A 27,964-nucleotide genomic window follows, 5' to 3' on the forward strand; every position below is an offset into this window, starting at 1 on the left:
CTATATATCAGTTAAGGTACAGCCTTTTTTGTTGGTTCTGCTGTACTGGATTCTAATGTACCACAGAGTGAAATTCCCATGGTAATATCTTCACAGTACCCCATAAGGGGTATAGGGGAAAATCCAACATGAGAAATTATGCTTGGATATTTTCCCCTTATCAATAAATACCTGGGTAACACCAGCTTAACAGTTAATTTAATTTAAATCCACCAAGTAAAATAATGAATACATTTTAGAAAATAATATATAGTAAAAGAAAATGAGAAAAATATACTATACTAATAGTCTTGCCAATAACCATATCAATTGTAATCAAACCACAATTAATTTCCATTTAGTAAAGCATAGGTTTAACAGGCTCACAATTCAAACCTAGCAACAACTTGTGTTAAAATCTATCAGATGGATATTTGTATATATTCAATTAATCTGAGAAGCGTAAATGTTTTTCAACCTTTAATATAAACACGCCATATAACATTTTAAAAAATAATGATACGAGTGAGCAAAGCTATGATCGTTCCACAATATATCAGTTCCCTAATTCCTTCTCTTTGTCAGCTGTTCTTTGCTGTTCAACTCTGGTTTGATCAGAATAATATAACATTTGGGGAAAAAGATGCAACCAAGTAAACCAGCACTGGAGGCCAAGATGGAGAAGATCTCCACAGCTAGCTTCTCTTTCCCTTTGGTTCTCAGGTAGGCTGGAAGGAAAGCTAACCAAATGTTGCAAAACACCAACATGCTGAAGGTGATGAACTTGGCTTCATTGAAACTCTCTGGAAGGTTCCTGGCTAGGAAGGCCACCATGAAGCTAATGATGGAAAGAAGCCCCATGTACCCCAAGACAAGGAAAAACATCACAATGGGTTCCTCATTGCATTCAGCTATGATACGTTTGGTAAATGAATGTTTGTCCAGATCTGGGAATGGGGGAAATATTGTCATCCACCCAAAACAAAGAATTGCTTGAATGAGGAAACAGCAGAGTACAATGGAGTTGGGTAGTCTTTTCCCCACCCATTTCCTCATGTTGGATCCTGGCCTAGTAGCCATGAAAGCTACCACTACAGTGATGGTCTTGGCCAAGACACAAGAAGTGGCCATTGAGAAGGTCATGCCAAAAGTGGGCTGTCGCAGAAGACACGTGACTCTCATTGGCTGGCCAAGAAAGAGCAAAGGGCAGAGGAAACAGAGCAGAAGGGAGACAAGGAGAGTATAAGAGAGATCACGGTTGTTGGCTTTGACAATTGGAGTATCTCTGTGCTTAATGAATGTTCCAAGAACAAAGACTGTGGTCAGTGAGAAAACCAGAGCAGCAGAAGCTGAGCTGATTCCTAAGGGTTCTTCATAAGAGAGAAAAGTTATCACTTTTGGGATGCATTGAGTGTGGTCTTCATTTGCATAGTGATCTTCTGAGCATCTGAAACAATCATTCATATCTGGAAGAAAAAGATGAGATATCAGAAAATGACCACATTCCATTCTGACAGATTGAGAATTTTTGTTCATATTTCTTCCTGAAGGCAGATACATCCTACAATCTTCTACTGAAACATAGTTTGTACATAATGGGCATCCTAGCTTGTATCTGAAGTGAGCATTCTAAATGAAGGAGACATTGCATTTTTATCTAAATAACATTGTCTGATGACTGAGGGTCCCTCTCTTTGGAATACAGTCTATACAGCCTCACCTACCCTTCTGGTCTGAAATCTTCCCATCTGGACATGGGGCACAGTCATAACAACAAAATTTATGTCCTTCTCTCTTCTTCTTCTGAAAACCTGGTTGGCAATATTCATTGCATACAGAATGGGGTACCACCTATCTAGAATAAAGATAATTTAGAATTAAAATATATCCATCAATATTCAAGAGATAATCTTTTTTGCTTTATAGTGAACTGAGAATTAAGAGGGGAACATGAGCCAACTTGGTTGTATAAACAGAGACATAGAATAAAAATCATTTGAAGTATTAGTACCACTTTATAAAACCTTAGTAAGACTACCCCTGGAATACTGCAACCAATTTTGGTCCCCGTACTACAAAAAAAGATGTTGAGAAATGTTTGGAAAAAGTTCAAATAAGAGCAACTAAGATGATCAAAGGTCTGGAGACTAAACCAGAAGGCAAGGCAAGAAGCAATGGATGGAAACTAATCAAGGAGAGAAACAGCCTGGAATTAACTGGTGGAACAGCAATTAACTGATGCAACAGCTTCCCTTCCCAAGTTGTAGATGCTTCATCACTGACAGTCTTTAAGAAGAGACTGTGCCACCACTTGTCTGAAATGATATAGGTTCTCCTATTTGAGTAGGGGTTTGGACTAGAAGACCTCCAAAGTCCCTTCCAGCTCTATATCTGATTGATTGTTTGTTTGTTTGATTGATTGATTGAAGAGACTGGAGTTCTAACTTTCATGATCTACCCTAATGAGTTTGTAATTAAAATAAAATAAAATAAAACTAGGATCCTATGTTGTACACCTGGTTAAAAGCTGCATGCCACACTATCGCATCCTCATTAAGGAAGATGTGTTCTCCTTCCATAGACTTGGGATCAAGCTTTCCAACTTTAAGCCTCTGAAAAGTATGATTAGGGAAGGTAAGCAGGTTGGTGATGTCAAATTGACTTTCTACTTCCCCTTCCACATTGAAGGACATCGTTTCTCCTGCTGAGTTGTTGAAAGAAATACTTTGGAGAAAGAAGTGGAGCTGATGAAAAAGGAAATATAGAGCTTGGTAAGTAGCCCGCCAGGGAGGCAGATACATTTCTGTGAAACTCTTGGTCTATTATATAAATTATTAATTTTGAATAATATACATTTTTCAAAAATGTTATGACAGAAATTTGGCCCAAGTAATGTTTGCAATAGCAAAGCAATAGCACTTAGATTTATATACCACTTTTTTCAGCCGGCTCTAAGCAATTTACATATTGCCCCCAACAATTTGCGTCCTCATTTTACCCACCTCAGAAGGATGGAAGGCTGAGTCAACCTTGAGCCTGGTGAGATTTGAACTGCCAAATTGCAGGCAGCCCACAGGCAGCAAAGTATCCTGCAGTACTGTATTTAGGTATTTAGGTATTTATTGGGATTTATATGCCGCCCTTTTCCCTGAGGGGACTCAGGGCGGCTTACAACCACAGGGGATGGGAGGTGCAAGGTCAAAACAAAACAATATGTGAACAACAGAAAAATAATAAAACCCAACTTTCATTCAGCAATCAAACACTCGGGCGGGTAATTAGGAACCTATCCCCAGGCCTGCTGGGAGAGCCAGATCTTGAGGGCTGCGCGGAAGGTCTGGATAGTGGTGAGGGTGCGGATCTCCATGGGGAGCTCGTTCCATAGGGTCGGGGCAGCAACACAAAAGGCTCTCCTCCGTGTGGTCGCCAGTCGGCATTGACTGGCAGATGGAATTCGGAGGAGGCCCAGTCTGTGCGATCTAATTGGTCGATTTAGGGAGGTAATCGGCAGAAGGCGGTCTCTCAAGTACCCAGATCCACTACCATGGAGTGCTTTAAAGATGGTCATCAGTATCCTGAAGCGCACCCGGAGACCAACAGGTAGCCAGTGCAGCTCGCGGAGGACAGGTGTAACGTGGGCGAACCGCGGTGCGCCCACTATCACTCGCGCGGCTGCATTTTGGACTAGCTGTAGTCGCCGGATGCACTTCAGGGGCAACCCCATGTAGAGCCCATTGCAGTATTCCAGTCTGGAGATCACAAGGGCTCGAGTGACTGTTGTGAGAGCCCCCCGATCTAAGTAGGGCCGCAACTGACGGACCAGGCGAACCTGGGCAAATGCCCCCCTGGTCACAGCCGACAGCTGGTGATAAAGAGTCAGCTGTGGATCCAGGAGGACTCCTAAGTTGCGGACCCTATCTGAGGGGTATAGAATTTGACCCCCCAGCCTAAGCGTTGGTGTATTAGCCAAATTATTGGGGGGGAAACACAACAGCCACTCGGTCTTATCCGGGTTGAGTACCAGTTTGTTAACACTCATCCAGTTCTTAACGGCCTCCAGACCCTGGTTCATCACGTCCACCGCTTCATTGAGTTGGCACGGGGCGGACAGATACAATTGTGTATCGTCCGCATATTGGTGGTATTTTATACCGTGCCTCCGAATGATCTCGCCCAGCGGTTTCATGTATATGTTAAATAGTAGGGGTGATAGGACCGAACCCTGGGGTACCCCACATGTTAGGGGCCTCAGGGACGATCTCTGCCCCCCGACTAACACCGACTGCGACCTGTCCGAGAGGTAGGAGGAGAACCACCGCAGAACAGTGCCTCCCACTCCCACCTCCCGCAGTCGTCGCAGAAGGATACCATGGTCGATGGTATCGAAAGCCGCTGAGAGGTCAAGGAGAACCAGGATGGACGCATAGCCTCCATCTCTGGCCCTCCAGAGATCATCGGTCAATGCGACCAAAAGCGGTTTCTGTGCTGTAACCAGGTCTGAAGCCGGACTGGAAGGGGTCAAGATAGCTAGCTTCCTCCAAGGCCCGTTGAAGCTGAAAGGCCACCACCTTCTCAACAACCTTCCCGATAAAGGGAAGGTTGGAGACAGGACGAAAGTTGTTTAAAATGGCTGGATCTAACGATGGTTTCTTCAGGAGGGGTCTCACCACCGCCGTTTTGAGTACGGCGGGGAAGTGCCCCTCCCGAAGGGAGGCGGTGACAACCGCCTGGATCCAGCCATGTGTCACCTCCCTGCTGTTAGCCACCAGCCAGGAGGGACACGGGTCCAGAATACAAGTGGAGGCACTTACAGCTCGAATGGCCTTGTCCACATCCCCAGAGGCAACTTCCTGGAACTCAACCCAGAGCTGATGTGGCAAATGATCCTCCTGTGTCTCAGCTGGGTCTACTGCGGTGGAGTCCAGGTCCGATCGAAACCGAGCTACTTTGTCCGCCAAGAATTGAGCATAATCCTCAGCCCTACCCTGCAAGGGGTTTCCCGCCTCCCTCCTATTAAGGAGGGAGCGGGTTATCCTGAACAGGGCGGCTGGGCGTGACTCGGCGGACGCAACCAAGGAAGAAATATATGATCTTTTTGCAGTTCTTAATGCTCGGACATAGTCCTTGGTGCAGGTAGTTAAGAGTGCTCGGTTTGCCTCGGACCTATCGGACCTCCACTGGTGCTCTAGGCATCTCCTCCGGCGTTTCTTCTCCCGGAGTTCCTCGGTGAACCAGGGAACTCTCCGGGATCCACTGACCCGGAGGGGCCGTAGTGGCGCAATCCAGTCGAGAGACTCCGACGCCGCCGAGTACCAGGCGGCGGCCAGAGTCTCCGCCGAACTGTGGGCGAGGGTATCAGGAATAACCCCAAGCTCCGTCTGGAACCTCAGAGGGTCCATAAGTCGCCTGGGGCGGAACCACCTGGTCGGTTCCTCCTCCCTACGGTGGGGGTTTGGCCTCCGGAAGTCAAGCCTCAGTAGGCAATGGTCTGACCACGACAGGGGTATGATCTCATTACCCCTCAGACCAAGATCACACATCCACTGCTCCGAGAGGAATACGAGGTCGAGCATGTGACCCGCTGCGTGGGTTGGGCCCCGAATTACTTGGGTCAAGCCCATGGCTGTCATGGAAGCCATGAACTCCTGCGCCCCATCAGAGCGTTCACCGAGCGATGGCAAGTTGAAATCCCCCAGAACTATAAGCCTGGGGAACTCAACTGCCAGCTCGGCTACTGACTCGAGGAGCGAGGGGAGGGATGCTGCAACGCAGTTGGGAGGCAGGTACGTTAGCAGCAGACCCACCTGACCCTTGAGGTCCAACTTTATCAGCAGAGACTCACACCCGACAAGCTCCGGAGCAGGGATCCTACGAGGTAACAGAGACTCCCGGATTACAATAGCCACACCGCCACCCCTTCCCTGGGCCCTCGGCTGATGAAGCACCTGAAATCCCTCTGGGCACATCTCTACAAGGGGGACTCCTCCTTCTGTGCCCAGCCAGGTTTCAGTAATACATGCCAGGTCTGCCCTCTCGTCAACAATTAAGTCCCGGACGAGGGGAGCTTTGTGAACAACAGACCTGGCATTTAGCGACAACAGCCTGAGACCAGGGTCCTGACTACTCGCGCCATCTGGTCTTGGAGTGGGACTCCTAGGGCCGGAAGGAGGGATCTCTGTAATGTAGCGAACCCTCCTTCCCCGATAATGGCCAGCCCTAAGGTCCCCGCCGTATCTGCCTCTCCCTGTCACGACCGCTATGCTCCGGCCCACTCCCATGTCCATGGTCCCCCCAACCACCCCGGTTCCTCCCGCCTTCCCCAGCAGGTCCTCCGAGTCAAACATTCTCATTTATCCACTCTAACAATTCCCACGTAAAAATTTAAAACATATAAAATACAAAGGTAACAATTACTAAAAGTGGGCCATTCATTCAATTCCAGCCAACTCCCATACACTCAGCATTCTATTTAAAATCGCGCAGTTATAGTATATAATAATATGGAAACAATGGAGGAAGCGATGGTCTGCTCCTCTCCCTTCTTATGTCCTGGGGAAATGTCCTTAGCCACCAAGTCAAAAGTACGTAGTATATAAGGTGGCTGTAGACAAACAAGATTGAGTATAAAGCTCCAAAGTTCGTAAACGGCATCCGTATAGTCTTGCCCCACTGGTGGAGGTTAGCGGGCTGTATATTCGAGAGTCTCTTTCCCAAAGATATATAAGGGCCCCAATGTAGGAGACCAGAGTTCGAGGCTAATTTGCACCGCTCTTGCAAATGGAAGGAAAAATGCTGGTATTTTCGGGGCTCAGTCCTTATCCCTGCAGTCGCCATCCTCTATTGCTCCCTGTACTCTAACCACTATGCCACCGAGGCTCATATGTCATTTACTTTTATCTCAAACCTGGTAAAACATAGATTCCATCGCTGACAATAGCAAATGTCAATTATCAATATTTATTTTCTTTTGACTCCTGAAATAAGTGCTTGGCCTTATTTTCAGGGAGGTCTTATTATTTTTGAGCTGCAGGAGGCAGAGAGCATGGCCACCTCATGGCTGCTGCAGTGTTGAATATTTTCTGTGAGGGCTTACTTTCAGGGAAACAGGGTAGATTATTACTAAGATCCCTTCCAACTTCCATGAACATTTCCCCACTGATTTTCATCCCCCCCCCGCCAAGATTCTACATTATTATTCATTCTTCCACATGGAAAATTGTATTAATAATATCATGTTATGCAACTGTTCCCCTGGAAAATATACATTGACACATTACCTGCCATGACTGAAGACTTTTGCCACCCAATGTTCTCCTGAAAACAGCTTGCGATGAGGCTGCAGAATGCAAAGCCTGGGCCACAGCATGAACTGCGTTGTAGATGCTATAGCTCTGCCCACTCATGGCCATTTCAAAAGTTGATGCAGGAAGCGACTCCAAGTTCTCCTCCCCAGTACACGGATTTTTTATCAGTTTCTCTGAATTTGAAAAATGGCATTTAAAAGCTTTCTCCCAGAAACATTTAAGAATCCTGTCTTGTGGGCTGTGGCCTGGTTTGAGATGTTTGAGAAAATATTGGTACCCGCTAATCTCTGTAGAATGCAGGACGAAGGAAAGAGACCCTTGAAACAAGTCCAATGCAGTTTCTCCCTGTTGACTCATCAATGCAACATCTATCTGGGCTGTCATAAGCCACACTTTTCCATCACAGGCTTTTTCACTGCATCTATCATTTTCTTCAGATAGGAAGTTGTTCAGCCACATCAGGGTCAGTGTATCTCCATAAACAACCAGTATTCTCACTCTGCTCTGAGTCAAATGGAGCAGAAATCTTCCCACAAGCTCACTGATGTTATGCCAATCATTCATGCTCTGCTTCTCCCTCTGGGGCAGTTTTTCAGTGAAAGCTGAACATATTCCATTCTGAGAGAACAAAGCCTCCAGGTTGACCAGAAAATGATCTCCCTTGTCACCATCCTCAGCAAAGAGTCCGATCCAAGTCCATCCAAAAAGATTTAGCAGAGAAATGATACCTTGGACCTGGTGGTCTTCACTGAGGGCCATACGGAAGAAGGAAGGATCCAGTCTATTTCTCTCTTCAGAGGGGAGTGATCCATAGGCCAGCTAAGTGGAGAGGAGACGTTTCAGAAGTAAGAGAGAAGATAGCAGATGAGTCGGGATACATGAGAGATTACATGAAAGAACATGCTGATTTTGAAAGACAATACAAATCTTCACTTCTGTAGCTTAAGTTCAGGGAACTAATGGAAGGATCAAAATAGTTAAGAAAAAAAGCATATAGGGGGTAAAGTATGAAACTTTGAGAAATTGTCTCAGGAGCAACTTTCCAGCCAAGAATAAATACCCTTCCCTGTAACACACACACACTAGCACACCTACATGCATAAAAATGCTTTTATACAGAGTATGTGAGACACAGACAGACAGACAGATAGACGGACAGATCTGGATCAGGGGTGGGATTCAGCTGGTTCGGATTGATTCGGGTGAACCGGTACCACTGATAATCAGCAGGGTAGCAAACTGGTTCGCTCCGACGATCCGGTGGGCCCGTCCACCCATGCCTGCTCTTTACTTCCCTGTTCTGACCCTCTCCTCCGTCCAGTAACGAATGCCGAGACAAGCTTAAATGGAATGCCCTTTAATAATGAGACACCAAAACCTCGGTGGCTGAAAGCCAAGCAAAACAAACAGATAAGGACCTTGGCAGCAACGCAGACAAACTCATGCAGCAATAAACACAGATAAGGCTTGGCAGCAATCCAGCCTGCCAAGATCCCAGTACTGTCCTCCGACATTCAATCCTGCATTGACTTCTGCAAAGAGGGCCGTGTGCACAAGTAGCCTTTTATAGTCTGGAGAGGAGCCTAATGACCACCAGCTGAGCGCAATTACCTCCTGTAATTGGGTAATTGTTCCTGATGCCTTGTAGCTCTTCGATGGCGTATATCCAGGAACAACTCACTCTCCGGCACACTCTCCCTTGTCTCCTCCCCACTGCTCCAAGGCTCAGGTGCCTCCTGGTGGCCAACCAGCCTCTCTGCGCCCTGTTTGGAGTCGGAACCTTGTCCAGGGTCCTCCACATCCTCCAGAGCCGACTCATAGGGCCCCTCGCTCTCAGAGTCTGGTGGCAGCTCCAATGGCTCCTGCTGGGCCATAACACTTACCTATATCCTCTCAGCTGATTCACATGGCAGAAGAGATTGCCATGTATCAGCTGTGCTACTCCCCAGAAGTAATGTGGAAGGTAAGTTTTGTTAAAACTATATAGGGGCACAGAGCACGCAATCACCGAACTGGTTGTTAAACCGGCAGGATTCCACTACTGACCTGGATAAACATAACAGGTAACAGATAAGAGGAGCAAAGCCCTTGTCCAACAAGAGGGATGCATCAACAAGAAGTAGATATGCTCTACTCCACCAATCGGTGCATGATGGAAGAGTTACCATACATATAACACATGGAAAGAAAGGGCCATCCTTCAAAAGAACATCATGACTTCTACTCCCATTGCCCACTTCCACACAGAGATAAAGCAGATAAAAACAATGGAAGAAATATGTAAATATCTCAAACCAACCACTTTCCCAATCTACAGTGGATCTGACCTGTGGAATCTTGTACATCCTTAAAATGTGTGCCACCTGGAAGGAAATATTAGAAGTTAATCCTGCAATCACCGCTATCACATTCTTTGGCGAGTGACATTTATAATTGAGGAAAAATTGATGTGACTTGAAAAGAAGCTGCAGAAGAATGTGATAGAAGAATTTTTCCTGGGAGTAGCTGTCCACGATGTAGAACCCAAGGGTGATGTTGGGCAAGATCTTCAGATTCCCATTGATCTCGTTTATAGCAAATTGGAAGGCTAAATTGTGCTGGTAAAAATTGGGGATCATTCTGAAAGGGAAACGATACACATAATTCATAGGAAAACACCACAAACAGCCCTGCACATTCTTTAAGAAAACCCATGATCCTCAGCCAAGACTAACTACCTGATGTTAATGGCCAGACGTACCAACTCATGGCTGGGCTGTGATGAAATAGAAATGGAGAAGGTCAAAAGAAGGTCCAAGAGTGTAGTTTCACAGGACCTTCGATAAGGACTATGGCAACTCACCACAGCCATCTCACCACAGAACAATTCACTGCGTGACAAGAGTTAGACTCAGAGGTGATATTCTACATTTCGGAGTGGTTCGCCCGAACTGGTAGCAGAAATCGTGGGTGGCCCTGCACACTCACCCCGCCCACTAGCTCCGGCTCTATGGCATCCCAATTAGACCCTTTTTCGCCAAATGCAGATGTGCGCACTCATATTTATGAACCGCTAGGGAAGGTAAGTGAATACCACCCCTGGTTAGACTAATATCAAAGGATTAGTGGAATTGAATCATTAACAAAAAGGATGCAAAAGGAGGGAGAGAAGGAAACGTGAATGGCAAAAATTCTAATATGTTTTATTTATTTTTAATAGAATGGAATAGTTAAAATTATCCCATGGTGAGTTTTCCCCATGGTGAGTTGGCCATCGCGAGTTGTCCTGTAGCGAGTTGGCCAGGATGAGTTGGCTGTTATGAATCGGCTTTGGCAACTTGGCCATGATAAGTTGGCCTCAGCCAGTTGGCTGTGGCCAGTTATCCTGTTCCCCTTCAATGAATCCAGCCTTGGACAAACTGCAGGATTACTTGAGAGATGACTAAGATAATTCTATAACTGTAGTCCAGGGATCGGCAACCTTACACACTCAAAGAGCCATTTGGGCCCGTTTCCCACAGAAAACAAAACACCAGGAGCCACAAAACGCTTTGGACATCTGGAATACAGATAACACTGCATGTATGGTTTTTTAGCTTTATGCTATGTATAAAAAAGCTATAGTGTGTTGGATTTATGAAATCAATGAACTACTACAGAGAAAACTAATTTTTATTTCTGCATGCTAGCTTATGTAGCTGAATTTGCAGACTTCATTCACTTCTTGAAATGATTTTTACTTAGATCAACCTTCCACCTCAGTTCTGAAATGGTTTTTACTCTCTCATTTCTATCCAGATATCTTTCAGCAAAGGCTGAGTGTTTATTCTGGAAATGTCTTGAAACATTCAACTTCTTTGCCAATTCCTCACAACCTATTAAATATATTGATAAATCAGTCGCCTAATCAGTGACAGTCGATGAATCTGCCCACGGACCATTAAATATTCTGTTTTCTTCTGAAACTTTTCTTTTCTTAGATTTATCAAAGGTTGGCCTACCAGGGGTCAAAAAGCTAAAATAAATCATTAGCTGGCAGGGGTCACACATTGGCGGTTGTGATCAGTGGCAAAATTCTTTTTTTTTTTTTACTACCGGCTTTTTGAGCATGGCTTGGTGGGCATGGCAGGGGAAGGATAGTGCAAAATCCCCATTCCCTCCCCACTCCTAGGGGAAGGATAGTGCAAAATCCCCATTCCCTCTCCACTCCTAGGGGAAGGATACTGCAAAATCCCAAATCTGGGGCGGCTTCTAAGGACTACTCAAAATTTCCACTACCGGTTCTCCAAAAACCTGCTGAATTTCACCCCTGGTTGTGACACATATTTTGAGGGACAGGGAACTTCAGCAGAGGGATGAAAGAGCTACGTGTGACTCCAGAGCCACAGTTGCCATTGCCTGTTTTAATCTATACTGGGGGGGGGAGTCCAAAAAAAACGAAAGTCATGATTTTCTTACCAGTGGAATTACAAGATACCGTGGTCAGGAAAAATCACAGATAAGTCCAGGATGATCAAATTAGCCACCTTTCCAAACTTATTGAAATTAAAATCCATTCCCAAGATCATTGTGCAGTTGGGATAATTTTAACATATTTGAAAGGTTACCATTTGGATGGCATATAACCAAGAAATCATATAGCTACAAATTCTACAAGGGAGTTCAGAAATGGGAAAAAAATAGTTTTCCCACAACATTGTTTACAAGAAAATGGCCTTAGTCTATCTAAAGTTCTATGACGTACCATCAACATTTCTCAGTTCACATGCATTGAAAGATAAATATCTTCCATTAAAAGGGTATTTTAAATAGTAAAAACCCATGCAAGGAAGTTTAGAGGAATTCCCTTACCTGTTCATCCTCAAATCTTCTGATGGAGGAAACTTGAAATCATGCAAGAGAAAGATTTGAATAACCTGGGATGTGATCCCACCAATGATGTAATCCCCAGGCTGAAAGGACTCATGTGGAAAAGAAATGAGCTTAACACGACCCAAAATTTTGCATGCTAACTGAGGCAACGTGAGTAGGAATATCATGTGCAGCACCATTTGAACATTCCTTGCTCTCTTTAGATACATTTCTGGATTCCTATGGTCTGTGGTATGGTCTTAAAAAGGCGTCCACAGAAAGCCGGGTAGTCTCCTTCACTAGTGGTCTTTAGCCCAAAGATGGATGATGATCTGCCAGAAGATGCCAAAGATCCTCCTCTTGTGAAGTGGGTTGGATGACATGAATCTCAACCTTCCCTCCAACACTGCTCTTCTTTTATTTAAGTAGAGATAGTCAATATGAAACCATCTTCTTGTTGTCCCTCTCTCATCAGCAGGGAGCACAATGCAGGAAAGATTTGCAAGAGGCAATTATGGAAACCAGGAAAGGGGACAGGAGACTGATTGACTTATCTGAGTAGGACCTTTGCTCCAATCTTCAACACCAACATTGAAAGGTTTTTTTCTAAATCACCCTGCACATGTAGTCATTGTTTCATCATGGTCTTTAAAAGTCACCTGAACATGGCCAAGAAAAATAAAGGGTTTTTTAGTAATTGCAGGAAAGATAACTGCATCAACCAGGGTCAATTGAGAGTAATGGCTTTGCTTGTAAACATGCTGTTCAAGCACCACCCATATTCCCCTTCCAGGTTGAATTAATAATATTGTTTCCTTTAAATATAGAGTAATCTTGTCTCCATAGAAAAATAATAACTTTAAAAACAAATTGCATAATGTGTTTGATACGAATTTCTTCCTCACGATCAAAAGTTTTTTGCTGCTGATTTTTAATTAGATTCAGTGTTTGATGCATCTCAGTGCAGTTTGCAGCAATAGTCAGCCAGCATTGATGGATTCCAGTTGCCATGATACCATTTTTCCATTGTGTTAATGTCCTAGGGTAATCTTTCACTATATTTGTCATTAACTGCAGCTAGATTTTCTGCAAAGACATCCAAATGTGAATGAAGAAAATAAATGTTCAGTGATATGTTGCCGTTCATTATCTTTTTGAGATGTTACACCCAATTAATTTAATTCTTGCAATACAGAAACCAGTCTAGTTCACAATTCAAAGGTTTATTGTAGAAAAATGAAAATTGGTTGCAAGAACGGCCTCCAAAATCCTTCCCAAATGGATTGAGTACAAGGAGAGCATAAAGCAGTTTCAAGCTATGCATTTTATATCCCCTAAGCAATGCACACCGTGCCTAAGAAGACTTCCTCCTCCTCCTAAGTCATTCTTTAAGTCTTTTTACACTACAAAGGGTCAGCATGACCCTTCCTGCAGAGTCCCAGTTACCTTATCTTTGTTTTCTTGTAGTTTTGCTCTAGGCAGTGGATGTTCTTGTCAGGCCTGCAACCATCTTTTCTGTTGGATCTTTGGCCTGCCACACTTTCTGTTATTTTACTATGCATTTTTCTAGTGTGGGAAAATGGGAGGGGCGATTGTATGGAGTTAGATGGTATGTAGGGATAATAAAACTCTTTCTAGAAAGCCATCCTTTGTCTTTGCACCCCTGCACCTGACCGGATCTGGATGGGTGGGACTGCCAGCATGACTGTGGAAGATTGGACCATGTGAGGGACTTGTGGGTGTGGGGGCAAGATCTTGAACTTTCGACTGGGTGGGGAAAACCAGGAAGCTTTCAGATTTGGGTAATTCAAGATGTGCCAACATGGCTCTCTTCATAAATTGGAACTTTGAGGAATCCTTTGCCTTGGAATTTGATTTAATTTTGGATGCTATTTGGAACCCTGACATTTCCTATCTCATCAAATGGTAGCCTTGCTTCAGGCATATGTCTGTATTTTCAAAAGAAGTTAGTTTTTTCGCAAGTCATCAAGTTTTACTGAGCACATTTGATGATTAATGTGCAACAGCAAGAGACAGTAGCAAAAGTCTCACACCTTATTGATACATTTTACACTTTTATAAAAGAGTAACTTATTATTTATTTCCTTCATCTTCTATGCTGTAGGAAATTTGACAGTCAGTTGAAAATGGTTTAATGCTGTGTATTGGTCAATAATATTTCCAACTACATCTTTAAATTCTTTCCAGGCAATTTTTTTTGAAAAGTTTTTTTATTTTAATTAAACAAAAAAACACACAGAGAGACAAGTATTATCCTTCATTACATCTTGTAGAAAGCGTGTCGATTGGTTACAGATAACTTTCGTTCATTTTTTCCATAGTCATTACTTATAGTTCATATTAGATTATACACTTTTAATCAAAAATCTTTGTAAGTCTTACTATCAATGTACCACAATTCTCATTTGACTAAATTATTTGAACGTGCTTTTACCTCAAATCATTTATACTTAAAGACACAACCACATAATAGCATTCATTACCTATTTCAAAAATCCTCCAATAACATTAACATAAATTAACATAAAAGTTAATTAATAAAGTTTCTAAACCTCCCCCCCTTTTTTTTCAACTTGGTGTTTAAATTTTGCATCCACGTTTCTTGTGCCAAAACCAAAGCACGTGTGTGTGTGTGTGTGTGTGTGTGTGTGTGTGTGTGTGTGTGTTATTAAACAATATCCATTGACATTTCCTTGTTTTTATTGTAGTTGGCTAAAAATCATTTACTATTTATATCCAACACCCTCTCGTCAAACCCAAAAAACATTACACCTTTATGACAAAATCTGAATAAAAATTGGTTAATAAAATTTATAGATCTTTTTCCCAGATTACAATTTGCTAATAAAATTTATAGGTCTTTTTCCCAGATTACAATTTGCAATTTATATCCAAATTTCTTTTACTAGTTTGCCAGTACATGTATATATCATTAAGCTGTATCCATTATCATTTCATTATTGTTATTATAGTTAATTATTTGTTAACAAATAAACATTTAATAACAATCTAAAACAATCTAAAATTACTAAATTCCTACTTATTGATCACCAAAATCGACTATTTTTTATTATTAACTTTCATTGTCAACCTGTATCTTTCCAGTAACACAACAGTCTTATCGCAAAAATTGCACAAAAGCCACCCTGCCACCCCGGCGCTAGAGGCCAAAGCCTCCCTGCCACTGTGTCCGACATAGAGGCGTCCCGCCCCTATGGTGGACACAGTGCCGGGGCATCCAAAAACCCTGCCGCTGTGTCCAACATAGGGTGACTTTTGCCCGCTTGCCTCACCAGCCATAAACCTCACCGCACGTCACTGGTCACCAAGAGAATTGTTGAGTTTGGTGCTTTAAAGTACTCCTAATCATTAATTAATAAAACAAGAGAATTGCATATCTCAATTATTGATAGTTCTTTGTGAGTTAACATTTTTTCTTCCATATTTCAAGCCAGGAAAAGTTATTGGGTCTCCCAGAAATTAAGATTAAAAGAAAGGAAAATTGAGCTGAGTGTTTATTGGCAGGATCCCCTTTGTGTCACTAATGCAGAGTTCACAGCTAATATTTACTCAGTGCCCAGAGAGACAAGTAGCTGTCACTACCTAGGATTCAACTCACAGCCTCCTGATTGTGAGACAAGAGCTCCACCTCTAGGCACCATGCCTAATGGTGGCTAATAAGACTAATTCCCTTGTCAGTGGTGAATCCACTAGACCAGGGGTGTCAAAGTCATGCTGTCACGGCGACGTCACATGACATATAGGGACTTTCCCTCCCTTCACTAAACTGGGCAAGGGGTGGAGCCAACAAGTGATATATCCGGTTAGCAGGACAGGAGTTTGTCACCTTCTAGACTAACTCTGTCACACAGGAGCTGAATACATTTTCAGGTGGGGAGGGGAAGTAGATCTCCTTAGCATCAGACCATGTTAATTATTGTATAATTAATGATCTGAGGGTCATTTTGAAAATTGCTTTCTTAGCAAGCAACCTAGAAGCCAAGAGGAACATTCGTGACAAATTTCAAGTTTGTAGGCTTTGCGGTTGTGGAGTTTTCATGATGAGTGCGTGGTATTTGGCTTATATATATAGATAGATGTTCTAACCCCCCTCGTCCTACGCCAAAACACATTGAGACAAAGACACTTCAAGGATTTATTAACACACAGACTAGACCTTGGCAGCAGTCGAGCACAGACTAGATGTTGTCAGCAATCCAGCACAGACTAACCTTGGCAGCAATCCAGCCTGCCAAGCTAGCCTGAGAGTTCTCCAGCTCTCCAGTTCTCCAGTAAACACGTTGATTCCTGCGACGAGCGTGTGCAAAGCCATTCTTTTTATAGTCTTGAGAGGAGCCTAATTACCACCAGCTGAGTTCACTTATCTCCTGTAACTGCGCAACTGTTCTTTATGCCTATTAGCCCTCCGTTGCCGGGCATCCAGGACCAACTCCCTTGTCTCCTCCCCACTGCTCCAATGCATGATGTCAGGATCACACTGCCTTGTCTCCTCCCCACTGCTCCAAGTCTCAGGTGCCTCCTGGTGGCCAACCAGCCTCTCTGCGCCCTGCTTGGAATCGGAACCCTGTCCAAGGTCCTCCACATCCTCCAGAGCCGACTCATAGGGGTCCTCGCTGTCGGAGTCTGGTGGCAGCTCCAACAGCTCCTGCTGGGCCACAACAGATAGATAATGAGCAAAAGTGAATAAATACTAGTAGAAATGAAAGCCTCCAGAAATAGGGATTAAAACATCCAGGAAAAGGATGTATAACTTTTCACTGAATATATTTGAAGAAGTATGAAAAAGTGAAAAAAAAATCTCCAAAACATCATCCCAATTCTACTTCTTGAAGTATTTTCAAAGCAATCTGTCAATTATTAGGTGATCCAAAAGAGAGAAAGATGTTGGCCAGCTATGCAAAGTAAAAAAAAAAATCAGCTTGCCAATATTTCAAAGGTAATTACATACCTTACAAATTGCTGAAATCAATCTATTATCCAAAGGTTCTCAGCTGAAGGAACAACCCATATAATTACTCCTCGAGCCACAATAAACCTCCGTGAGGTTTATTTCCACAGATTCTCTTCCTCCTGTTTTATCTGCCAGCACTTCTCTTTGACTGAAATATCAAACATTCTGCGCAGAAGGAAATAGGGATTGAAAACAATCCATATATATATGACTAGAGCCACATGGAGGCCGTAAAGGATGAGGCTGACTTTGTGAGATTCGTTTCCACAGATTCTCTTCCTCCTGTTTTATCTGCCAGACCTTCTCTTTCACTGATAGACTCAAACCTTTTCTCCATAAGAATAGAGTGGAGAATAGAGTGGAGATGTTGTTCCTTCTTTTGTTCTTGGTGCACGGAGTAGTTACTCTAAGATGCCCTGCAAGTGATGCCTTCCCTGTTCCACATGAATGGTTCCAGCCTGGGGACCTCATCATTGGTGGGATGGCATCTCAATTTTTTTACCAATTTTATGACATTGAATTAAAGGACCATCCTTCTCTAAAGCCTTATCCCTTTCCAATGTAATATTTTTTCTCTCCTTCAGATGTGTTCTCAAATTTTACTGAATTCCCCAAATATTTCTTATATGACTAAAAATCTGTATGAGCATAATGCAGATTTTGTATCTATTATAATGTAACATCTTTGTCTTTTGAGTATCTGGTTGTGGGTGAATAAATATTTTCTTTAAGTGAATGTCTTTTACATGAAAATAAACTCTTAAAGTCTTTTTTCACTCATACATTAAATGTTCAACAAAAGAAGTTTTTTGAAGAACATTCGGTGAGCTGAACTTATTATTATTATTTTAAAAAAGATCTGCATTATGACTTATTGCAAAAGCCCTAAATGAATGATATTTGCTCTTCTATGCTAAGCTGAAAGAAAATAAAAGTAGTACCTTGGAAAAAAGTTGACTATATTCTTTGCTATAGTGCTTCTTTATTGTGATACATGGAAATAGATGGAAACGCTCTGTATATTAATGCCATATTTTATTATGTGCAATTCTTGTCCTCCTAGTTCCATCAGAGACAGAATCATTTATTATTCATTTGGAAATGATACCAAATTTCATTCATTTATTTATTTATTTATTTATTTATTTATTTATTTATTTATTTATTTATTTATTTATTTATTTATTTGGTTTGTCAAACATGTACAAGATAACAGGTAGAAGTATAAACATGGAGATGAACAAAGGAAGTAAGTACATATCAATGGGAACAGTAGGACAGGGATGGTAGGTACACTGGTGCGCTTATGCATGCCCCCTTATAGACCTCTTAGGAAAGGGGTGAGGTCCACGCTAGACAGTTTAAGGTTAAAGTTATGGGGGTTTGAGGATGCAACAACAGAGTTGAGTAGTGCATTCCGGGCATTGACCACTCTGTTGCTGAAGTCATGTTTTCTGCAATCGAGTTTGGAGCGGTTTACCTTGAGTTTGTATGTCTTGTTTCCCTGTGTATTATTGTGGTTGAAGTTGAAGTAGTCATTGACAGATAGGACGTTGTAGCAGACAATTTTGTGTACTATGCTTGGGTCAGACCGTAGGCGGCATAGCAGGTTACATTATAATTATAACAATGTTTCAATGTATTAACCAATAGTATTTTAAAAAAAAACTTATTGGCAGTGTAGTCACCAAATTCTATCAACATGTCCTCGCCTTGGCCTTTGCTGTGAAGGAGATCAATGAAGACTCCCAGATCTTGCCTAACATCACTATCGGGTTCCACGTCTGTGACAGTTACTACAACCCAAGGATGACCTATCGCACAACTCTGGACCTGCTTTTCAAGTCTAAGGGATTTTTTCCTAACTACAAATGTGATAACCAGAAGAATCTCATGGCCATCATTGGAGGATTAGATGCCTCTACTTCTTCCTATATGGCAGAAAGTATAAATCCCTTCAAGATTCCACAGGTAATTTGGGGAGAGGAGTAAGAGATAAATTGGTCTTCTTTTATAATGAAGGTTAGAGGTCATTCAGTTTTCATATTTTTCCCTTCATTGTCATGAATAATGATTCTTTGTTTTGTTTGTTCAACCTATGCTTAGAAACCATTACAGTTCATTCAGTTTCCATATTGTTTTCCTTCTTATGAATGACTGCCTTTTATTTGTTCAGTTAACCTACGGATCCTTTGCCCAAGAAGAGTTCCAGGCTACCAAATTATCTTCACTCTATTGCATGGTGCCAAAAGAGGACCATCAGTACATTGGAGCTATCCAACTTCTTCTCCATTTTGGATGGAGGTGGATTGGAGTCTTTACATTTGATAAGAACAAGGGAGAACATTTCTTGCAGAAAATGCATCTGCTGCTTTCCCAAAATGGGATCTGTTTAGCCTTTACACAAAAGATTCCCCAACAAGCCTCCTTGGAAGAACTCTTTGATGAAATCTCAATCATTTCTAAACAACTGGTAGATCAGAAAGCCAATGTCTTTCTTGTCTATGGAGAATCATTCACCATTCCGTGGCTCAGAACTGTTGTGTTTCTACGTGATCATGAAAACAGAGAGATTGCGTTGTTTGGAAAGGTTTGGATCCTGATGTTCCCGATTGATTTCACACTGACAGGATTTCAAAAGGCTTGGGATGTCCAGTTGTACCATGGGGCTCTTTCCTTTACAGTGCACTCATGAGAGGTCCGTGGCTTCAAAGAATTTCTTCAAGTTATCAAGCCTTCAACCCACAAAGATGGATTTCTTCGCGAAGTTTGGGAGCACTTGTTTGACTGTTCAGTTTCAAATAAAGACTCACCTTCAATGTCCGATGAAAATTGCAGTGGAGAAGAGGATGTGGAGACTCTGCCTGCAACTCTGTTTGAGTTGCAGATGACTGGCCAAAGCTACAGCATCTACAATGCTGTTTATGCAGTGGCACATTCTTTGCATGAGGTTGCGAGATCAAGAGCCCCACACAGAGGAAGTCAAAGGTTTGAATTTTCAAATCTACAGCCTTGGCAGGTAATGACTACATGCTTCACTTGTGTAGTGCATCTTATTCAAATATAGATTAACTCTTAATTTCAGTTATGGTTCAAATAAAAGCCTATATATCCTCCATAATAGCACTATTAACATTTTTTTAATGTATTGAAAAATATTAATGTAGATTAGATTAAATTAGATCAGATCAGATGGACAGATACATTATGGATGGATGCATGCCTGGATGCATGGATGGATGGACGTAATGACTGATGAATAGGGACAGAATACTTTCCCTCTGTATAAGCCTATCGAAGCTCTCTTGAATCTCAGAAACTAAAATCTGGTGAAAGGCAATTTGTCATATCCTTCTCTAGGTATCAAATAACTTTGTACCAATGAAGAAGGATCTGTGAAGAACAAGATTATGAATGGTGTAGGTTTGATTCATTGTTTAAATAGTGAGTCCAAATCATATTCAAAATAGATTGCTTTCATTTTGCTTTTATTGAATGATTTTTTCCCTATATTTCCTTAAAATCATTAATAAGGGAAAGGTTCCCCTTGTACATATGTGCTAGTCGTTCTCAACTCTAGGGGACAGTGCTCATCTCCATTTCAAAGCTGAAGAGCCAGTGTTGTCCAAAGACATGACTAAACAATGAAGGTGCACAGAACACTGTTACCTTCCCACCAAAGGTGGTCCCTATTTTTTTAACCTGCATTTTACATGGTTTCGAACTGCTAGGTTGGCAGAATCTGGGACAAGAAACGGGAGCTCACTCCGTTACACGGTGCTAGGGATTCGAACCACCAAACTACTGACCTTTCTGAACGACAAGCTCAGCGTCTTACCCACTGAGCCACCGCGTCCCTCTTAAAATCATTAATAGAGAAGACCTAAACAGAACATGTAATATAGATTAGCAATTTTCTCAGTGTCGTTATTTGAGCATTACTGTATGAATGGGAAGAATGAGTGAATGAAACCTGAATATGACAATCTCTTCTGTATTATATTGCTCTCAACATCTTCTCTCTTTCATTCCCTTTCAAGTAGCTCCATTCATTTCTTCAAGGCATTTCTTTTAACAATTCAGCTGGAGAGAGAGTGTTCCTGAATGAGAAAGGGGAAGCAACAGGAGGATTCGACATCACCAACTTGATCACTTTTCCAAACAGATCCTTTCAGAGAGTTAGAGTTGGAAAGATAGATCCCAATGCTCAAGAAGGGAAAGAATTATTTATCGATGGAGATATGATTGTCTGGCACTTTGCTTTTAACCAGGTAGGGACACATTTAATGGAATAGATTGTGATCCATTATGATAAAATGAAGATGCATTTCTCCATAAAGCCATATTCAACATAATATCTGCATAAATCTATACAATTTATAAATCTAATTTCTGTTTTCTGAAAGAAGAAAGGTATTTTCTGAACAAATACTCTCTACGTTTACAAAATTGACATTGACAGTGAGAAAACATTTCATAGTTGGGTTGCAATTATTAATTGAAAAGACATTGAATCTATATACATTTATAAATCAAGTTTAATAAAAATTTAGTAGTCCTTAGCCAAGTCAAATATTGCTTCCTGCCATAATGCATTCGAAAAATCTAAAAATCTCCCTTTTCAAAATCTTTCATGTTTATGACCAGGCACTTCCAATTTCTCTATGTAATGACCATTGCTCCTCTGGATATTGGAAGAAAGGAACGGAAGGAGAGCAATTCTGTTGCTATGATTGTATTCCATGTCCAGAAGGAAAGATTTCAAATCAAAAGGGTAGGTGAAACATTCCATCCATTTTTGTTTGGTAGATTGAAGCAAATTGCAATGCAAGATTTTTGGATGCATATAATCAATGGTTTCACAAATTCTTCAGCCTGAATATACATTTCTGCAAATGTGGATTAAAGTCTGTTTTGCAGGAATCAAAGTTTCCCCATAAGATTCTACCAGGTAGATTTTCCAAATACAGCCCCAAATTAGGTATCCATTGAGTGATAGATTTTCTATGATCAAAGGATCTCTTTATCTAATTATTTTTCTTCACATGTTCAACTTCATTTGCATTTACTGTTTTTTTTCCTAAGATAGTTCACTAAGTTAAAAAAAACATTTTTGAGGCAGAATAAAATATTAACGGATGCAGCTCAGTGGCTAAGACACTGAGCTTGTCGATCAGAAAGATCAGCAGTTCAGCGGTTCGAATCCCTAGTGCCACGAAACAGTGTGAGCTCCCGTTACTTGTCCCAGCTTCTGCCAACCGAGCTGTTCGAAAACATGTACAAATGCAAGTAGAAAAAATAGGACCACTTTTGGTGGGAAGGTAACAGTGTTCCATGCACCTTTGGTGTTTAATCATGCCAGCCACAAGACCACAGAGAAATCTTTGGACAGCCCTGGCTCTTCGGCTTTAAAACAGAGATCAGTACCTCCCGCTAGAGTTGGGAATGACCAGCATATATGTGCAAGGGGAACCTTTACATTTAAGGTTATATTAAAAGCATTTTAAAAGCATTATTTCCTGGTATCCCCTATTTTATGATGTCATCTTGATAACTTGCGATCACTGTCTAATCCTTGTAAGCCAAGCTAAATAATGTCTGACTTATTAAATAATTGAGTGGGGGATCATAAGCTAATTTGTATAGTACCTTGAGAATTAGAAAAATTTGTGCTGGAAATAGAGTAGAGTAAAGAACATTAGTCTTAGCAGAAAACCCCACATGCATTTATCATTTTAATCTATGGGCATTGATTCAATTCAAAAAACTTCTTTATCTGACAAATTCTTAACTCTTCTTCCAGATATGGATGACTGTTTTGAATGTGCACAAGATCATTATCCAAATAAAGAAAAGAAAGGCTGTATCCTGAAACGGCTGGTCTTTCTGACTTTTGAAGAAACTTTAGGAATGGGTTTAACCTCAGCTGCTCTATGTTTCTTCTTCTTGACCTCTTGGGTACTTGGGATATTCATCAAGTACCGAGATACTGCTATTGTCAAAGCCAACAACCGGTCCCTCACCTACACCCTCCTTGTCTCTCTTCTGCTCTGTTTTCTCTCCTCTTTGTTCTTTCTCAGCCAACCTGACAAAGTGACCTGCTTTCTCAGGCAACCAACTTTTGGCATCACTTTCTCAGTGGCCATTTCTAGTGTACTGGCTAAAACCATCACTGTGGTTGTGGCTTTCATGGCCACTAAACCAGGATCTCACATGAGGAAATGGGTGGGGAAAAAGTTGGCCTTTTCTATTGTCCTTTCCTGCTCTCTCTTCCAAGTATTGATGTGTATTCTTTGGTTGTCGACATCACCTCCATTCCCTGAGTTGGACATGAAATCAGAACTCCAAGAAATGATTTTACAATGCAACGAAGGTTCAGCTTTCTTCTTCTACTGTGTCTTGGGCTACATGGGTATCTTGGCTATTGCCAGCTTTATTGTGGGTTTCCTTGCCCGTAAATTACCTGACAGCTTTAACGAAGCCAAGTTCATCACCTTCAGCATGTTGGCTTTTTGCAGTGTGTGGATCTCCTTCTTTCCAGCCTATCTGAGCACAAAAGGAAAAGCCATGGTAGCTGTGGAGGTCTTCTCCATCTTGTCCTCCAGCGCTGCGTTACTGGGATGCATATTCCTGCCCAAATGTTACATCATTGTTTTCCGCCCTGACCTCAACCACAGGGAGCAACTTATAAAGACAAAATAGTACCCCATATGATCTCACGATAAAAAAAATGCTGACATAAATGATTAAAGGACCATTTGCTATTTAAAGGAATCATGTAGTTTGATTTTTGCTACAGAAGGATGAATGGGGGATTACCATTATTATTATTATGTGGTTAATCTTTGGTGGGATTCACAGTCTTTGGGGCTGGTTGGCAAGTCATCAGCTTGAGTCCTAACCAAGGACCTAGGAACATTAGGTAACGTCAGAGAATATAAGCTGTTCCAAGTAGGGTGGTTTTTTGTAGAATCAGAATGTTCAAGTCTGCTAAATTTAAATTTTCCAAATAGCGTGGGTGTCAGCCTCTGCTTTTCTGTTGCTTCGGTTGCCATGAAATGGGGAGGGAGGGCATGGTATTTGGGAGGGGTTACTAATTGTGCTGGAGGAAGGTTCTGGAGTTCAGCTCCTGATCGGACTACGCATGCGTGGGAGTTTCCCGCCAGGATTAACGGCACCGACATTCCATCTTCGTGATGCCTTTTGAAGTTATCTCGCACCTGACACTTGGGAAAATTATGATTGGACTGTAACTGTGATGCCAAGGGGAGGGGAATGGGCTATTCTATATATCAATCGCTTTCGCGCCTAAATATTCAGATTTCGCTTCGCTATGCCTTTAATCATTTTTAATTAGTAAAAGTACACTTGATTTCCACACATGGAGTCTCGTGGTCTTTCTTTCCTAATTATTTAATGGAGAGGTGCTGACAGTAAGCGAAATCTCACTAACACCCCACCAGGAGATTACAACCTTCCGTGGGGGGTGTACTTGCAAGAAGAAACGAAGACAAATGTCTTTGCACGCAAGCGATGAGGACATTGAAAAGGAAACTACTGATCCATCATTACCTGAGAGAATGGCTGAGTTGGAAATAGCGGGCCCTGCAATCCCCCCCCCATTGGTCCTTGTCTGTGGGACAAAAGGAGGACAGCGCAAGCTGGGATGCTGAAGTTACCAGAAGAAAACAACAGGCGAAGCCACTTGAAATGGGGGCCGAACGAAGGCCCCAAGAAAGAGTTCAGCCAGAGGACTTGGAACAAAGGTACTCTATGCAAAGATACGGGGAGGGTGAAGAGGCCGAGGGGGAATGGGAGCGAGCTAACCCAGAGACAGCTTCACCCCCCCCCAGCCAGGGTGGCTGCCAGAGCAGGGGGGCCTCCCAGAAGACGCAGAATGGCAAAAGTCCCCCCCCTTAACTGTAAAGTATGACGGCAATTCCAAAAAACTGGGCCTCTTCATTATGCAGGTTTATAACTTTATGGAAATTTATGGGCCCAATTTAGAATCGGATGACATGAAAGTACGTATGGTGTTACTTGCTTTGGAGGAAGAGGTTGCCGACTGGATGATGGGTCTGCACCAAAGCAATTCCCCCCTCCTGAGGAATTTTGACGCTTTTATGACCGCGTTCACGAGACGCTTTGATGACCCCCTAACTGAGAAACGGGGGAAACTGAAATTTATGACCCTCACACAGGGAGATAGGCTGGTGACTCAGTACATTCAGGAGTTTCAACATCTCTGTATTTATATGAGAGGATGGTCTGCAGAAACGCTTTTGGATAAGTTTGCATTGGGCTTGAATGAGGACATTTATCAACAATGTGTTAATCGCCACCTTCCTAAGCACGTTACGGCTTGGTATGAAAATGCAGCAGATATTGAACTTGATTTAATTAGACTTCAACGTGCGAAGGAGGAGAGAGAGAGAGAGAGAGAGAGCAGCAAGATCTCCCCCCCCAACTCAAAAGCCCCCTTTCCGAGTCAGGAGTGAGGGAAAGGTGCTGACAGCGGGAGCCCTTTAGCTAATGCTCCAAGGGCTCCAATTACAATCAGGACAACAAACAATTTCTTTTTCCCCAGTCGCTCAACTTCAATTTGCAAGTCCTGGTAATTTGTGATTTTTTTCTTGCTGTTTATCTTCAATTCGTGCATCTCCAGGTATTGCAATGTCAATGAACCATACTTTTTTTCTTTTCCACTATTGTTATGTCAGGTGTGTTATGGGCCAAGTGCCTGTCAGTCTGGATTCTGAAGTCCCACAAGATCTCGACTTTCTCATTGTATAAAACCTTCTCAACCTGATGTTCCCAGTGGTTTTTGCTGTACGCAAATCCAAACTTTTGGCAAAATTTCATTTCCAGTGAATGTTCTTAGCAACGTGGTCATGGCATTATAGGTAGTCAGTTTGTGACATTTTGCTGATCCACTGATCAAGTGGTCAACTGTCTCGTCTTTCTCATTACAGAGGCGACATTTGCTGTTGGTGGTAACATGTTGAAATTTTGCTTTCATGCAGTTTGTGGCTAAGGCAAGTTCTTGAGCTGCCACAATAAAGCCTTCTGTTCCTTTTTTCAGTGCTCCTGATCTTAACGAGTTCCAAGTTAGCTTTTTGTGAGCTTTGCCTTCAATACTTTCCAAGTATTGGCTACGCATAGCTTTGTTTTTTCAATCATTTCAGACAATGATTCGTTGTCATAAGCATCCTTGTTTTTCTGTCCAAACTCACCTTCAGCATGACTGCTGGTGAGGAAAACAGGTGCGCTGTGGAAATCCACTCTGCCGGGTTGATTAGCTGGCTTTTGTGAAAGGAAATATAGGTGAATATAGTGCAGGGCCAGGCAGGTGGGCCTACTTCAAAGTCAGAGTGAATTGGTTTGCTCCCAGCTGATAGTCAAAGCTACTGATTTCCCTGAACTGGTCACACGATTTACATTCAGTCACTTGACAACTGGTTCATATCAGGGGTGGGTTTCCAGCAGTCTCTAAATAAAAATTGCCCTCTGCATGTGCAGAAACAAAAAAAAACCAATCCAAGATGGTGCCGCCAGGAGTACTGGTTCAGGTGCGTGGCAGGGATGGGTCACTGCTGGTTCCAATGACCCAGGCCGCCAAACCAGCACTTAGTGGTAGGAACAGAAGTGTTTCCTACCAGTTCAGACCAGTTTGGCTGAATGGGTAGTAACTTGGTTACTGCAACCAGCAGCAACCCTGGCCTGCCACACCCCCAAAACAGCTGTCTCAGTGGTGCCAGAGGTGCCGCCATCTTGTTTTTGGCGTCTGCGCATGTGCAGAATCATTTATTTAGTAGTATTTATTTATGCAAGTAGTACATGCATATCCCTAAGCATATCCCTAAGCCGTCCCGCAGTAGCAGCATCCTGAACCCACCCCTGGGTAGGAGCCACTACTGGTCCATATGTATGACTGTTGCAGTGTCCCGGAGTCATGTGATTATGTGATCTTCCCAATTCTACTTATCCAAGTAGTTTCAAAACAGGTTACTCATCAGTTAGGTGATGGTTATTAGTTGACCCAAAAGAGAGAAAGATGTTGATCAACTACGCAAAGACAAATTGCCAGTGTGCCAATGTTCCAAAGGTAATTATATCCCTTATAAATAACTGAAATCAGTCTATTATCCACGCTGGCCATGACATCAAAGGTTCTTTGCAGAAGAGAATAGGAATTGAGAAACAATTGGCATAAATATACTAGAGTCACATAGGGGACACAAAGGAGTCACTCTACGAAGTTCATTTCTATGGATTCTCTTCCTTCTGCCTTATCTACCAAAACTTCTGTTTCACTGACCGATCCAAATATAACAATAGAGTGGAAATGTTCTTCCTTCTGTTGTTCTTAGTGCACAGAGTAGCTACTCTAAGATGCCTTGCAAGTGAAGCTTTCCCTGTTCCACATGAATGGTTCCAGCCTGGGGACCTCATCATTGGTGGGATGATGTCTCAAATTTTTTATAACTTTATTGAAATTGAATTTAAGGAGCATCCTTCTCTAAAACCTTATCAGTTACCACTGTAAGAATATATTTTTTCTTCAGGTGTGTTCCCCAGTTTTAGCTAGCTGCCCAAATACTTGTTATATGAGTAAAAGCTTGTTTCACCTAATGTACATATTGGATCTAATCTAAGCCTTCTTTGTCTTTTCAGTACATCTGGTTGGTTGTTTATTTATTTTATTTCATTTATTTTGTTCAGCATGCATAAGATAACAGATATAAGTATAAACATGATTATGAATACAGGAAATGGTAACAAATCAGTGGGGACAGGAGGGCAGGGAGGGTGGGCACATTGATGCAGTTATGCATGCCCCCTTTACAGACCTCCTAGG

The 27,964-nt window shown here is 42.3% G+C and overlaps 1 protein-coding gene and 1 pseudogene across 1 annotated transcript; one reads left to right on the plus strand and one right to left on the minus strand.

Annotated features, from left to right (window-relative positions):
• Window positions 1-12,121, minus strand: LOC148046836 (vomeronasal type-2 receptor 26-like). The gene is made up of 6 exons (XM_087715000.1): window positions 12,114-12,121; window positions 9,611-9,902; window positions 7,257-8,102; window positions 1,704-1,830; window positions 746-1,445; window positions 1-88 (listed from the first exon to the last, which is right to left on the minus strand). Exons 1-6 carry the CDS (start codon window positions 12,119-12,121, stop codon window positions 1-3), a joined length of 2,061 nt encoding a protein of 686 aa, XP_087571126.1.
• A 312-nt stretch (window positions 12,122-12,433) lies between these two features.
• Window positions 12,434-23,808, plus strand: LOC148046837 (vomeronasal type-2 receptor 26-like; annotated as a pseudogene).
• The last annotated feature ends 4,156 nt before the right edge of the window (window positions 23,809-27,964 follow it).

This window comes from Thamnophis sirtalis, unplaced genomic scaffold, assembly GCF_051295495.1.
Source record: "Thamnophis sirtalis isolate CommonGarterSnake01/CBP01778 unplaced genomic scaffold, rThaSir2_p1.2 scaffold_4, whole genome shotgun sequence".
In the NCBI taxonomy this organism is placed as follows: domain Eukaryota; kingdom Metazoa; phylum Chordata; class Lepidosauria; order Squamata; family Natricidae; genus Thamnophis; species Thamnophis sirtalis.

Coding starts and splice junctions, on each gene's coding strand:
- LOC148046836 (XM_087715000.1), bottom strand. Junction 1,831..7,256: donor AAAGTCTTCAGTCATGGCAG/GTAATGTGTCAA, acceptor TATTCTAGATAG/GTGGTACCCCATTCTGTATG. Junction 1,446..1,703: donor GAAGATTTCAGACCAGAAGG/GTAGGTGAGGCT, acceptor TTTTTCTTCCAG/ATATGAATGATTGTTTCAGA.